The 15686-nt window shown below is 43.5% G+C and overlaps 1 protein-coding gene across 1 annotated transcript in view; it reads left to right on the top strand.

Annotated features, from left to right (window-relative positions):
• Nucleotides 1-15292, top strand: part of FKBP6 (FKBP prolyl isomerase family member 6 (inactive)) — a 36651-nt gene extending 21359 nt beyond the window's left edge. The window contains exons 5-8 of the mRNA XM_069761390.1: nucleotides 39-158; nucleotides 6581-6775; nucleotides 14603-14712; nucleotides 15040-15292. Of these exons, the coding sequence (XP_069617491.1) occupies nucleotides 39-158; nucleotides 6581-6775; nucleotides 14603-14712; nucleotides 15040-15133 (519 nt within the window). The 3' untranslated portion in view covers nucleotides 15134-15292. The remainder of the gene's footprint in view (nucleotides 1-38; nucleotides 159-6580; nucleotides 6776-14602; nucleotides 14713-15039) is intronic.
• Nucleotides 15293-15686: the final 394 nt, after the last annotated feature.

Consider the following 15686-nt stretch of genomic DNA (forward strand, 5'->3'; position numbering starts at 1 on the left):
AGAGGGGAAGAGTCTCATCTTCTTCTTTTTTTTTTCAGCACCAACAGTTGACTTTTCCCCTTGAAAAGGTCCTTAAAATTGCTACTACCGAAAGGCAGTTTGGAAACTACCTCTTCAAACGGAACAGGTTTTATGATGCCAAAGATCGGTATAAGCGGGTAAGCCGAACTATACTTTCAGTAGGATGCATGGTCTTCTGTGCACCAAGACAGGCGTTTTGTACACCAGTGTCCGTGAACAGAGTCCTGAAGTAAGATGTTACAAATTCATTAAGGGTTGTGTGCTGACTTCAGTGAGATGCACACGTTTCAGCTGCCATGCGGCACCGCAGGAGATGTTCACTGTTCTGTTATTAAAGGGGTTGTCCACTACTCGGACATTCCTGCAGCCAATTAGTGCTTCCTTCAGACAAAACTGATCTATGGAGGATGTCGGAGAGTAGCCGCAGCTCTCGCTTCTTTTCTCCGTTTCGTCTCAAGGAAGTGAGTGAAGCGCCTGCTGATTGGCAGCAGGGTTCGCAGTGACATACCATTCAGCAGCCGCTTAACTCATTTCCTTGGGACAAAACGAAGAAAAGAACTGAGAGCTTCGGCTGCTCTCTAACTTCCTTTCGATTCCAGTTTTGCCTGAAAAAGGTGAGAGTGAAGTCGCCACTGATTGGCTGCAGGGCTGTCGTGACATAATAACGTCACGTGAGCCCCGGGAGGCCGAGCACATGTCACTGAAATGGAATCAGAGGTGAGAATAGCTGTTGATATTTTATATGGGGGGAATATAGTGATTGAGAAGGGGCTGGATAGTGGACAGCCCCGTTTAATTATTGTAAATTCGTTGTCCGCGCCCCCTCCTAGTAAAATTCTGTCCACTTTTCAATAATTTGGCAGGACTGGCATAAACATGCTAAAAGTCACAACATTTAAAATGGTTTAACTCCAGGATTCTGGTGAATTGCCGTTTACTATTTAGCATCCTACATGTCGCTATAATTTTTGTCTGAATCACAACAAAGGGGAGGAAAGTGGAGTGGATTTGCGTTTGGCTGTCTTAGTATGAGCAGAGCAGTGTGGAAAGTTCTGCAGCCGGCTGACTTTTTGGCGAGATGTAAGTGTGTGAGATGAAGAGCACAACAGGCAAATTCATTTTCTTCACCAAACATGTAGATGACTCTGGTCACCTTTATTGATATCTATGTTTGGGCCATGTGCCCATGCAGCTGATTAACAGCGTATTAATTGCTAATTTCCTGCGCTGAGAAGCTGCCATGAATGCACAGTATAATGCATATGAATAGGGATTAACAAAACTCAATGTACATGCAGTATAAAAAATGCTGTCGATTTTCAGGTCTGTTAGTGTGCCCTATCTGTTGTAGGATTTTTCTCAGATTTGCCACATATATCATTCATTGCTGTCACCAGTATACCAGCTGTGAGTGGTTGGTCACATGACGTCGTGTATGCTTTGCTGTCACATGACGACTAGTCTTATCTGGCTCCTCCCAATTCATTTCTATTGAGAATCAGAATAAGTCTAGTCTGCATGTGACCATTGAATAGCAGGAAATATCCGAGAATCGTGACAGCGTGCACTCCATTTGCTGTCAAGATTCATCATAGAGTGGCTGCAGCCTTTTTTTTCCCCAAGCCTGGAAAACTTTTAATTATCTATTTTTTAATGTACTCTGTTAAAGACCATTTGCATACAATATAAGAAACAAGGGTGTAGTCAGCTCACCACTGCGTAGATTGCTTGCTGCCAGCTGATATCCAATTGAGCAAACATACGATGAAGCAGGAGAGAAGAATCCAGCGATATCCGTAGCAGCTAAAAATGAACTTTTCATCCATTTTAAATAAAACATGGAATAGGCACATATTGTCAGGTATGAAACGCATAGTAGGACTGATCAACGCGTTTCGACTGAAAAGTCTTTGTCAAGATTTTTGCATACAATACATGGATTATAGTTTATTTTCTTTGAGTGAAATAATGCAATTAAAGCGCATGGTCAAGAAACTTATTTTTGTTCCTTGGATGACTTTTCCTCACAAAACTCAAGTCCGTGTGAGAAAAAAAAAATCACGACGTGCACTAGTGTGGACTGATTTACACAAACGCATCTTCACGCTTCTCAGTTGAGCAGTCTCACTTTCAGTTCGAGCCTCTCCTTATCGACCTGGCCACGGATTCCAAGATTTTCTTAAAGATCATGGCTGCAGTAATGGCCATCCTGCGTGCCAGGGGGATTATAGTCGTCCCCTACCTAGATAACATCCTTACCAAGGCCCCATCCTACTCAGCAAGCCTAAAGAGTCTGCAGTTCAGCCAGGATACACCCAGGATTGTCAATGACTCAAAGTATTCTTGATCCCTGTTCAATGTCTAGTCTTCCTAGCAGGGCTGTGAAGTCGGTAAGCCACAGTTGCGACTCCGACTCCTGGATTTTATAATTTTCCGGCTCCGACTCCTTCATAAATGGCCAATTCGTAACAATAAATTTACTGTTGTCAAATATTAACATTGTGCTTATTCAGTTTCTCACCATCATATAAGTAATCAGACCACTTAGAGCAAAAACTATATTTATTAGAATACAATAAGAATATAGCAAATAACTTTTATAAACTTTTCTAAAATCTTGTAAGTACCGTAAATATGCAATAAACACTGTTATGCTGTTACTAAGAAGAAATCTATAAATTTGTCCTCAGAAAAAGTATTGCCTCTGTCAGATCCTCCTTCATGGATGCCCTCAAATGTGATCTAATTATTTGAGAGCAGAGAACAACCTCTCTACACTAACTTGGGTTGGTGGCAAAGCAGTAACCACTCGGGCAACATCTCTGACAATGTCAGGATACAGAGCAATCGCTTGTTGCACTGTTATTTTTGATGAACTGTCAAATTTCTCAATTTCTTTTAGTGCACATGAAAAATTCTGCTGAATGTACTGGCTGTGTTCTTTGATGGGGATGACTCTTCTATGCGGGAACGCTTTGAACGGTCCTTGTGATCCAAATATTTTTCGAAATTAAATTCTGTTATTCCTCATGTACTCACAGTTAACTGATGCAAAGTTTGTTGAAAGGATAATACTTCTTACAGTCTTCCTCTTCTGAGTAGCAGCTGTGAGATGCTTGGAAGAAGCACACCAAACATGTAGTCTAGAGGAGGAGCTTTACTACTAAGAATTTGCAACACATTTTCACTTTCATACATTGTAAGTAGGGGGGTTGGGGCAGCATGAGGTTAACCAAGAGTTAAAAGATCATTTTTTGGTTCTATGAGGTTAACCAAGTATAAGATTAGATAAGGGCAGTGGAGAACAGTGACACACAAGAAGTAAAGGTACCGTCACACTCAGCAACTTTGCAAAGAGAACGACAACAATCCGTGACGTTGCAGCGTCCTGGATAGCGATCTCGTGTTTGACACGCAGCAGCGATCTGGATCCCGCTGTGCTATCGCTGGTCGGAGCTAGAAGTCCAGAACTTTATTTCGTCGCCAGGTCGGCGTGTATCGTCATGTTTGACATCAAAAGCAACGACGCCAGCAACGATCATAGGGCCCCTAGATGTGTGTCTGATTGGTACACACCGGCTGTTTGACATGGAGCTAACAATCAGCGAGAACGAGAAGTGAGTCGCCGTTTCGTCACTGGATCGCTCCTGCATCGTTCTGGAGTTGCTGTGTTTGACGTCTCTACAGCGACCTAAACAGCGACGCTCCACCGATCTAGTTTAGGTCAGCTCGTTGTCTATATCGCTGCAGCGTCGCTGAGTGTGACGGTACCTTAAGAAATGTCTCTATCTCCAGCAGAACTTCTTATCACTGTTGTTCATAGTTTGATAGAACATAAATATTTGAGTAACATTTATAAAATTCATATGAAAGTTCAACTATGAAATATTAATACATTTTTTTTAAAGCTGGAATCGGAGTCTGTACATTTCTTCCGACTCCAACCAAAACTACCTCCGACTCCACGACTCCGACTCCACAGCCCTGCTTCCTAGGAATGCTGTTTGACACTGTCCGAGCAAGAGTCTTCTTCCCTAAAGACATGATGTCTGCCCTCCACCATAACATATGCTCCCTGACTCCAGGTCAACATTTAGGCTATGTGCACACGATGCGGATTTTCTGCGGATCCGCAGCGGATTTTTCCGCGCAGAAACGCTGCAGATCCGCACTGTGAGGTACAGTATAATGTTATTCTATGGGGAAAAAAAAGCTGTGCAGACGGTGCAAAAAAATCAGTGTGGAATTGCTGCGGATTTCAAAGAAGTGCATGTCACTTATTTTGTGCGGATCTGCAGCGTTTCTGCACCCCTCCATGTTAAAAATCCGCAGTGGCAAAAACCGCACAAAATCCGCAGCAATTCCACATAAAAAACACAAAATCCGCATAAAAACCGCGGCAAAGCCACGGCTGCGAATTCTGCCAGGAGATGTGGATTTTGTGCAGAAAATTCTGCACCTCTTTTCTTACGTGTGCACATAGCCATAGGGTTGCTGGAAGAATTTGGAGACCTCACTTCCCATCAACATTCTAGAGCTCCGAGCCATTTGTCTGTCCCTCCTTCTTTGACGGGACCACCTGTCAGGCCTTCCTGTTCCGATCCAGCCCGACAATGCCACTTCTGTGGCATGCATCAGAGCAGAACTGAGCCATGATGAAGGTCTTTCGGATCCTTGCATGGGCGGAGCGAAAGGTGCCAGCCATATTGACAGTACCCATACCCAGAGAGGACATTCAGGCCACTGATTTCCTAAGCCGTGAAGGTCTAACTGTGGGAAAGTGGTGTCTGCACGAAGCTGTCTATGACCAGATCTGTCTACGGTGGGGCAGTTCAGACATGGATCTGACGGCTTCCAGACAGACTATTCGTATCCAAGTCTCGCGATCCACTGGCAATATACTGGAACCAATTTGTTTTCCCTTATCTGTCCCCCACCCCTTTGCCTCTGTTACCAAGGTTGATCAAGAAGATCAAAGCGTAAAGCATCCCCTTCATTTTCATAGCTCTGGACTTCCCCAGAAGATACCCCTTTGTAACTCCCAGATCATCTAGACCTGCAATCCCAGGGTCCCCCCTTCCACCAGCATTCACGGTCTCTCAATTTAATTCCGTGGTTATTGAGGCTGCAGTGTTAAAAGCTTCAGGTTTTTCGAATCACGTCATCCACACTATGATTAAGGTACGAAAGCCATCATCTAATTGTATCTACCATCGTACCAAGAAGGCTTTTTTCCATTGTTGAGTCCAATAATACCGCTACCATGTCCTTTTCTCTTACATCCCTACTAGCATTTTTAGAGTCGGACCTCGAATCCCTTTAGGCTCTTGGTTATCTCAAAGTATACGTGGTGTGCTCCATTCGGTTCCTCCCTGTCGCCCCCCTCCCATGGATCCGTAGGTTCTCAGTCCGGTGTTGGACGCCTTCCAAGGCTCTCTGTTTGAACTTATTTCAAATATTTCTCTGCTTCTCTCCTGGAAGGTTGCTTTTGTGGTGGCAATCACGTTCATTAGTGGCTGATTGGTGGCAATCAGTTTCAGAACTGGCAGCTCTCTCCTGTTGTTGTCCATTTCTCATCCTCCACCAGCACAAGGTGCTTCTTTCAGACATTCGAATTTCTTATTTGTAATCAGTGAAGGTCATCGTGCCTCTAAGGCTATTATTGCTCACTAAATCCACTCTGCCATTCTAGTAGCATATCTGACAAAGAACAGAACGTCCCCACCCAGAGTTACAGCTTACTCCATACAAGCAGTTGGGGGCTTTCAGGGCCATTCGTCATCAGGCCTCTGTGTTGCAGTTCTTCAAAGCTGTTACCTGGTCTTCTGTACATGCTTTGTCCAAGCTTTAAAGAGATCATGCGAGCCTGAGTAGGAAGGTACTGCAAGCGGAAGTTGATCAGATTTCGACCTGAGGAAATTGCTTCTGTTTTCCTGCATTTACTGGTTCAGTCTGTTCTACCACCTTTGGGCTGTTTTTGTACATTTCATGGTCTCCTGTGTACCCCAATGAAACAATAGAGAAAAGAACATTTTGGATACTTGCGGTAAAATCTTTTATAGCCTTCACTGGGGGAACCGCACTCTTCCCATCTTGTGCCTCTGTTGGGCCACTGTTGTGATTCCTTATCTATGTTACTTCTAAGGGTATGTACACACGATAAGTAAATGCTGCGGGTTGGACGTTGCATACTTGTGCAGCGTGCAACCCGCAGCGGCCAGATGTTGCATCATAGTGGATGGGATTTCAAGAAATCCCATGCTCACCCGCGAAGACAGACATGGTCAGTGGTCACAATTGTAAAAATTGGCCTGGTCATTAATGTGCAAACCACCCTCGGGGGTAAAGGGTTTAGTGTTGACCTCAAAATGGCAGCAGCATACACCCATGGTTTCCTGTGTCCTCCAATGAAGACTTTGAGGAAGAGATTTTACAATGAGTACCCAAAATCGTCTTTTTGTTGACGATTTTTCTGTAGATCACTGATGAGTTGCATTTGCTGGACATCACCTTTATTATCTGCTGTTTTGTAAAATTATTGAATTTTCCCACACAACAGGCTTCCTCATGTCTTTCTTGTGAAGCTACTTCAGAGGACCAGATTCCACAGCTTAATGCCGCTCGTCTGCTTGTGTACTTAAATCTGGCACTTGCATATCTGAAGCTGGAACGTCCCACTAAGACTCTGAAATGGGGAGAGAAGGCTTTGGCAATAGACAATAAAAATGTAAAAGCTCTGTTTCGCTGTGGACAGGTATGTATTTGTGGAGAAAACATTGGTGATTGTGTGATTGGTAATTTAAAGATTCTACAAATTGATCATAAATAATTCTCATTAATCTCTGCTGTACAAATTGCTGAATTTGCTCTCCCTAAGGCCTTATTCAGACGTCCTTTTTTGGCCTGCAGTGTTCTATCCATGTTTTCAAACGGGTGGGGAACCTCAGGGCCATTTACAGCCCTTGATGACCTTTTATCAGGCCCCCGGGCAGATTCTCGGGGTCCACATTCTTGGGTAGGGAGGTGTATTTTGATTACAACCAGCTCATTAATTTCTTCTTGCTCTGTTAGCACACACACAGTGTTCACTACGGACCACTGAAGGGCATGCAATGAAAGATTACGTCCTGACACCAGTGCCAGAGTCAGGATGTACTTTGTGGGCGGAGTTTGTACGGCCCCTGAAGGATGGTATAAATATCCAAATGGCCCTTGGTAGAAAAAAGACTCCCCACCCCTGTTTTAAAAGATAGAACACGTCCTTCTGTCTGGGCATGTCATCATGTTTGTCTCCTTGGGAGACTCTCCTATTTGCAGGTCAAAATCTTCGATTCAAGTCGATGGGTTCATTAAGAAAAAAAAAAAAAAAAAAACATGCACTCAGATGCCATCAAAGGGTATGTGCCCACCACGCAAACCTGTCAAATTTCTGAAGCAGAAGATTATTTTAAAAATGTTGGCGTGCTTTCCTGAAGCATCTTTTCTGCTCTTGCTGCATTTTTATGTTTTTTAACTTGCATGTATAAAATAAAATAGGAGTGACCACCAAGCAGAAGCCCTCAGAACAATGGTCAAATCTCTGCTTTTATCCACTTTGTGTCTTTACAAATGTGAAGTAGTTAACCCCTTCATAACCCAGCCTATTTTGACCTTAATCACCTGGCCATTTTTTGAAATTCTGACCAGTGTCCCTTTATGAGGTGATAACTCAAGAATGCTTCAAAGGATCCTAGCGATTTTGGAATTCTTTTTTCGTGACATATTGAGCTTCATGTTAGTGGTAAATTTAGGTCGATAATTTTTGCATTTATTTGTGAAAAAAAACGGACATTTTGTGAAAATTTTGCAATTTTCAAATTTTTAACTTTTATTCTGTTTAAACCAGAGAGTTATGTGACACACAATATTTAATAAATAACATTTCCCACATGTCTACTTTACATCAGCATAATTTTGGAAACAAAATTAATTTTTTTGGTAGGAAGTTATGAGTTAAAATTTGACCAGCGATTTCTCATTTTTACAACAAAATTTACAAAACCATTTTTTTTGGGGACCACCTCACATTTGAAGTCAGTTTGAGGGGTCTATATGGCTGAAAATACCCAAAAGTGACACAGTTTTAAAAATGGCACCCCTCAAGGTACTCAAAACCACATTCACGAAGTTTATTAACCCTTCAGGTGTTTCACAGCAGCAGAAGCAACATGGAAGGAAAAAATGAACATTTAACTTTTTAGTCACAAAAATGAACTTTTAGCAACAATTTTTTTATTTTTCCAAGGGTAAAAGGAGAAACTGGACCCCGAAAGTTGTTGTACAATTTGTCCTGAGTACGCCGATACCCCATATGTGGGGGGGAATCACTGTTTGGGTGCACAACAGGGCTCGGAAGGGAAGGAGCGCCATTTGACTTTTTGAATGAAAAATTGGCTCCAATCTTTAGCGGACACGATGTCGCGTTTGGAGAGCCCCTGTGTGCCTAAAGATTGGAGCTCCCCCACAAGTGACCCCATTTTGGAAACTAGACCCCCCCCCAAGGAACTTATCTTGATGCATAGTGAGCACTTTCAACCCCCAGATGCTTCACAAATTGATCCGTAAAAATGAAAAAGTACTTTTTTTTTTCACAAAAAAATAATTTTAGCCTAAATTTTTTTCGTTTTCACTTGGGTAACAGGATAAAATAGATCCTAAAATTTGTTGGGCAATTTCTCCTGAGTACACCGATACCTCATATGTGGGGGGTAAACCACTGTTTGGGCACACGGCAAGGCTCGGAAGGGAAGGAGCCCCATTTGACTTTTTGAATGAAAAATTAGCTCCAATCGTTAGCGGTCACCATGTCGCGTTTGGAGAGCCCCTGTGTGTCTAAACATTTGAACTCCCCGACAAGTGACACCATTTTGGAAACTAGACCCTCCAAGGAATTTATTTAGATGTGTGATGAGCACTTTGAACCAAGTGCTTCACAGAAGTTTATAACGCAGAGCCATGAAAATAAAAAATCATTTTTCTTTCCTCAAAAGTTATTTTTTAGCCCGCAATTTTTTTATTTTCACAAGGGTAACAGGAGAAAATGGACCCCAAAAGTTGTTGTCCAGTTTGTCCTGAGTACGCTTATTCCCCATATGTGGGGGTAAAGCACTATTTGGGTACATGGCAGAGCTCGGAAGGGAAGTAGTGATGTTTTGGAATGCAGACTTTGATGGAATGGTCTGCGGGCGTCATGTTATGTTTGAAGAGCCCCTGATGTGCCTAAACAGTAGAAACCCACCATAAGTGACCCCATTTTGGAAACTAGACCCCCCCAAGGAACTTATCTAGATGTGTGGTGAGCACTTTGAACCCCCCCAAGTGCTTCACAGAATTTTATAACGCAGAGCCGTGAAAATAAAAAAAAAATTTTTTCCCCACAAAAATAATTTTTTAGCCCCCAAGTTTTTATTTTTCCAAGGGTAACAGGAGAAATTAAACCCCCAAAATTGTTGTACAATTTTTCCTGAGTATGCCGATACCCCATATGTTTGGGTAAACCACTGTTTGGATTCATGTCGGGGCTCGGAACTTTTTGAATGCAAGATTGGCTGGAATCAATGGTGGCGCCATGTCGTGATTGGAGACCCTCTGATGTGCCTAAACAGAGGAAACCCCTCAATTCTAACTCCAACACTAACCCCAACACACCCCTAACCCTAATCCCAACTCTGACCATAACCGTATTCACAACCCTAACCCCAACACACCCCTAATCCCAACCCTAACCCCAACACACAACCAACCCTAATCCTAACCATAACCCTAACCACAAGCCTAACCCTAATCTTCACTCTAGTTCCAGCCCTAACCCTAAGGCTATGTGGATTAGTTTGTGGATTTTTCTGCACCGTTTTTGAAAAATCCGCAGGTAAAACGCACTGCGTTTTACTTGCAGATGTACCGCGGATTTCCAGTGTTTTTTGTGAGGATTACTATTGAGGAACAGGTGTAAAACGCTACGGTTTCCACACAAAGAATTGACATGCTGCGGAAAATACAACGCAGCGTTTCCGCACGGTATTTTCCGCACCATGGGCACAGTGGATTTGGTTTTCCATAGGTTTACATGGTACTGTAAACGTGATGGAAAACTGCCACGAATTCGCAGCGGCCAATCCGCTGCAGATCTGCAGCCAAATCCGCACCGTGTGCACATAGCCTAATTCTAACCCTAATTGCAACCCTATCCCAATTCTAACCCTAGTTTATTTATTTTATTTATTTCATTATTTTCCCTACCTATGGGGGTGATAAGGGGGGCTTTATTTACTATTTTTTTTATTTTGATCACTGTGATACATTATATCACAGTGATCAAAATGTAATTGGAACGAATCTGCCGACGGGCGCACTGCGCATGCGCCCGCCATTTTGGATGATGGCGGCACCCATCGCTGAAGACGGACGGATGCGGGAGGGACACTGGGACTTGATAAGGGGGTGGGGAAGTGGGATCGGACAGCGGGGGGGCGGAGGGGAGGCAGGGGGAGAGGAGGGCAGCGGAGCACAGAACGGAGGGGACGAAAGGCTGTCAGTGGAGAGGTCAGATCGCGGTTTCCAGCCATGGCCGATGATATTGCAGCATCGGCCATGGCTGGATTGTAATATTTCACCAAGTTTCATAGGTGAAATATTACTAAATGCTCTGATTGGCTGTTTCACTTTCAACAGCCAATCGGAGCGATCGCAGCCATGTGGGGGCAAAGCCACCCCCCTGGGCTGAAGTACCACTCCCCCTGTCCCTGCAGATCGGGTGAAATTGGAGTTAACCCTTTCACAGGTCGGATTGGCACCGACTTTCATGACTCTTATGTGGCGTCACAGGTCAGGAAGGGGTTAAACGAAGCTCAAAAGATTGAACAGATGCACAGCAAGTAGTTTTTACATTGGAGTGCTTATGTTCATTCTTTTCCACATTTGTATAGCATTATTTTAAGAAGGTTTACAGAGGGTACAAGCATGAAGAGACATTATACCCTCAGCGTCTTCCAGTGCTGTTTTTTTGTTGTTTTGTTGTTTTTTTTAACTATTTTATTGGGTAGAAGAAGCTTAGAAATATTTTTTGCGTACTGGAAAAACGAATGCCATACTAATGTGTAAAAATGGACACACAAACCAAAAATGGATGAAAATGTGGGCATGCTAACTGTAAAATATGTCCCTATAGCCAGAGAAAAAGCTAGTAGCCACATCTAATGTATACATCAAATAGATGACGAACTGCAATTCCACATGTGTAATGTACGTTCTCAAGTGCGGGAGGTGCAGCCTGCAATACATGTTCTTCAAAACCCGCAAACTATGAAAGACTGTAAAAAAAACAAACAAACAAAAAAACATCATCATCAGGGGTTGCAAATCCTGCTGGCAGGAATCTATCAGGTTTTCCCAGCTTTTTTTTTTCCATAATATGGAGATCTGCTGGGACTAAAATCAGTTGCTTTGAAAGTGTAAAAAAAAAAAAAAAAGTGCCTAATAGATGGTGATAGGAGAAAGTTGCACAGGCAGGTGTTCTGGACATTAACCCTTGATGTGCAACACCCAAAGGGGCTCAATTTAAAAATTTAAGATTTGGCGTATTCATACTAATCTATGCTCTTTTATACCCCTCAGCAGCAATTCGGTTTCAGTCACGGGGGTGGCACTGGCATGGGTTCAGTCACCGCTATGTGCCTAGAGAGCGATGGCTGTAACCGCACCCCGACACTGACTGACATCAGCTCATTAGGGCCGGATGTCAGTCAGTGCAGGGGATGCGGCTACAGCAGCCACTCTCTATACACAGAGTGGTGACTGAACCGGCGCCGCTCTGTGACTGAAACTGGAAGGCTACTTGGAGGAATAAAGTTAATTTGCTCCTTGCAGCTGAGGACCAAGTGCGGGCGCCAGGCAGAATCTGCAGATTACCCCAATATCTGCAGCATAATAGGGTTTTTTCATATGATAAGTGGTCTCAGGCAGTGAATGGCAGTCCACCCTGTATGAATGTCTATATCGTGATGGCTCTGAATCCTCACGGAGGAGCAACCACAGTAATCCAGAGTACAGCGAGAGCCGGGATGTAAGTGGATAAAGTACAAGATAAAACTGTAAAGCAATCTGCTTAAAGAGGACCTGTTACAATGGTCAAAAGTGTCCAATGTTTACTTTTTCTGCTGCTGTGTTTTTAGTTTTTTTGTTTCACATCTCTGTTTTCAGAGATATACGCCTTTTTACTTAGTGCTAATTTTTGTGGTCTTTACATGTGGCTCACAGGGTAATAATGCAGAGCAGCCTAAATACAGGCTCCAAAGGCTCCTGTGAGCTCCGACTCCTTGTGAAGACCATAAAAATGAGCACTTATTATAAAAACTCATATCTCTGGAACTGCATGGTGGATTTTAAAAACAACAATACACAACGAATACGCAGGAGCACTGGGAATCTAAAAAGAGCAAAAACTGTTGACCTGGTAACAGGTAATCTTTAACAGCTTCAGGACATTAGACATATCTATTAGTGATGAGCGAGTATACTCGTTGCTCAGGTTTTCCACAGCACCAAAATCCCACAATGTCTGTCTGCTATTTCAGCCTTCTTTTCTGCTCGCTTTCTAAAACTGAACATGGACAAAACAGAATTCAACCTCTTTCCCCCATCTCACTCTACCCCTCCACCAGACCTATCCATCAATGGCTGCTCACTTTCCCTAGTCCTGCATGCTCGGTGCCTCGGGGTGATCCTCAACTCTGCCCTCTCTTTCAAGCCACATATCCAAGCCCTTGCCTCATCCTGCCGACTCAAACTCAAAAATATTTCCCAGATCCGCGCATTCCTAGACCATGAAACCACAAAAACACTAGTGCATGCCCTTATCTCCTGCCACGACTGTTGCAACCTCCTACTCTCTGGCCTCCCCTCTGTCTCCCCGCTATTCCCCAGCCTCTCCCCTCTGCCAAGCCCTTCACTGGCTTCCTATTGTCCAGAGGCTCCAGTTCAAAACCCTAACTATGACATACAAAGCCATTCACAACCTGTCTCCTCCATACATCTGCGACATGGTCTTCTTGTACTTGCCTACACGCAACCTTCGATCCTCTCAAGAACTCCTCCTCTACTCCCCTCTCATCTCTTCGTCCCACAACCGCATACAAGACTGCTTCCCCTATACTCTGGAACTCTCTACCCCCACACATCAGACTCACGCCTACCATGGAAACCATCAAAAAGAACGTGAAGACCCATCTCTTCTCTTACGACAAGCCTGCAGTGATCCTCAGTCTACTGAACCGCCGCACAACCAGCTCTTTTCTCTCCTAGTGTATCCTCACCCATCCCCTGTAGACTGTGAGCCCTATATTTGCTTTTTTTGACATGTAAAGCGCAAAGGAATAAATGGTGCTATAAAAATGTCTAATAATAATAATAATATATACGGGTACAAACACTAGGACCCACATCGATCTCATCAAAAATGAAGACGTAGAGAGCAAACGAAAGTCGTGCACGGGCACCTCTCTGTTCCTAATAACATGCATAATAGTGAAACCCACATATATCAGATGCTTATGACATAACATGTCAGGCCCTCCTCCTCCTCAGAGTGCTCTTCTTATCAGAACAACTTCCTGCAGCAACTTATCCCCAGAGTTAGTGATACAAGGGTGCTGAGCCTTTCACTGCAATCATCTGTACTCCAAATGAGTATACTCTGATATCAATGCAGCTCATGGCATGCAAATAGACTGGGAAAAAAGCAGGGTGCAGAAGGCATTTAGCATGCAAAAAATTTTTTTTACAGGAATGAAAGCAAATCGTCTAACGTGATTCGGAAAATGTCATAACTTTCTATGCTGAACATTTTATTAGTGATGAGTGAGTATACTCGTTACTCAAGATTTCTCGTGCGCGCTCAGGTGTTCTCTGAGCATATCAGCGTGCTCGGAGATTTAAAAATGAAGTTAGATTATACTAACGCGGGCGGTCCGATCCGGTGGGCATCGCGGTCTGGTCCGGCGCCTCCTATCTTCATCAGATGACGTCCTCTTCTGGTCTTCACGCTCCGGCGCAGGCGTACTTTGTCTGCCCTGTTGAGGGCAGCGCAAAGTACTGCAGTGCGCAGGCGCTGGGAAAGGTCAGAGAGGCCCGGTGCCTGCGCACTGCAGTACTTTGTTCTGTCCTCAACAGGGCAGACAAAGTACGCCTGCGCCGGAGCGTGAAGACCAGAAAAGGACGTCATCTGATGAAGATAGGAGGCGCCGCACCGGACCGCGACACCCATCGAACCAGACCTGCAGCGGGACCGCCCCTGGGTGAGTATAATCTAACCTTTTTTTCTCATCTTTTAGGATACATCGGGGGCTTATCTACAGCATTCCAGAATGCTGTAGCTAAGCCCCTGATGCCGGAGGGGTTACCTCACCCTCGATTTTGTGGGTGACAGGTTCCCTTTAAAATGGGAAGTTCCAACAACAGAAGTGATTTTTCTTGCTGCAGTTACACGACTCTGCTCTGTATGTTTTGATGACCTGAGGATTAATGTTTAGTTTTCCTCCTCTCTTAGGCTTGTCTTGAGTTGAGAGAGTATGAGAAGTCACGGACCTTCCTTCTGAAAGCTCAAAAGTTGGAACCGTTTAATCTGGAAATCAACAGTGAGCTGAAGAGGTTGTCAAGGTATTAATTATTTTAGAATATAAGGAATTTATATGCCGAGATTGAATTTTATCAAGGCTTCTCATGGCTTTGAAGTGCAAATAGAGCAAGATTTGAGCTTGATTTTGAATAGCAGCCGATAAGATCCAATATGAGACCAGGAAACTTCAAGGAAGAATATTATATACTGTAGGATCTGCAGACAAAGACCCTAAGTGGCGGAGTTACCAAATGTGTACTGGGCCTCCATGGCCCATCACCACCTATGTACATAACAATATTCTGATATTCTGGGGGAGGGGTACAGACAGCAAGCCTGATGGGTAATATTTATCTTCTGTTTTACAGTTATTACAAGGAGTACATGGATCAGCAGAGGCAGATGTGTGTCCGTATGTTTGTTCCTCAGTCCTCCACAACCATTAATGGAGAGAGCCATTGATTTTTCTGCTCCTCTTTTCCCGCTGGTCTGAATGACAAGGTGTTTAGTGAATCTTTATTCGTTCTGTATAACACAGTATTACTGATTGTTTGTCTTGTTTATGTATGCAATATAGTTCTATGCTTTATGAGAATAATAAAGCTTGCTGTTCTTGTTGAACAGTGTTTCGTTTCTTGTATTGAAGTTCTTGTTTTTTTTTTTTTCTTATTTTTTGAAGAACTAACTAAAATTCGGAGGTTGAGGACTTATTGAAAATCTTGTTTTTTGTTTTTTTTTTGTGGTAGTAGACTGTGCTATTGTGTCCGACTAAAATATGCCAAAGTTGCATGTTGTAGACTTCCAGAAGTGAGACTTAGCAGGGACCCAGACTTACAAATGCATTTACTCATGGGAAAATTCTACAACACTCTACAGCTGAACGTGGGGGAACTAAAATAATACAAATAGACGTGCATCTCCTGGTGCCCAGATGGCTTCTCTGGTCACCTTCAGATCTCTGAACACATGTCACATCTACAGTCTGTGATGTCAATGTGCAGAGGACCAGAAGAGC

This window comes from Ranitomeya imitator, chromosome 3 (assembly GCF_032444005.1).
Source record: "Ranitomeya imitator isolate aRanImi1 chromosome 3, aRanImi1.pri, whole genome shotgun sequence".
Taxonomy (NCBI): Eukaryota; Metazoa; Chordata; class Amphibia; order Anura; family Dendrobatidae; genus Ranitomeya; species Ranitomeya imitator.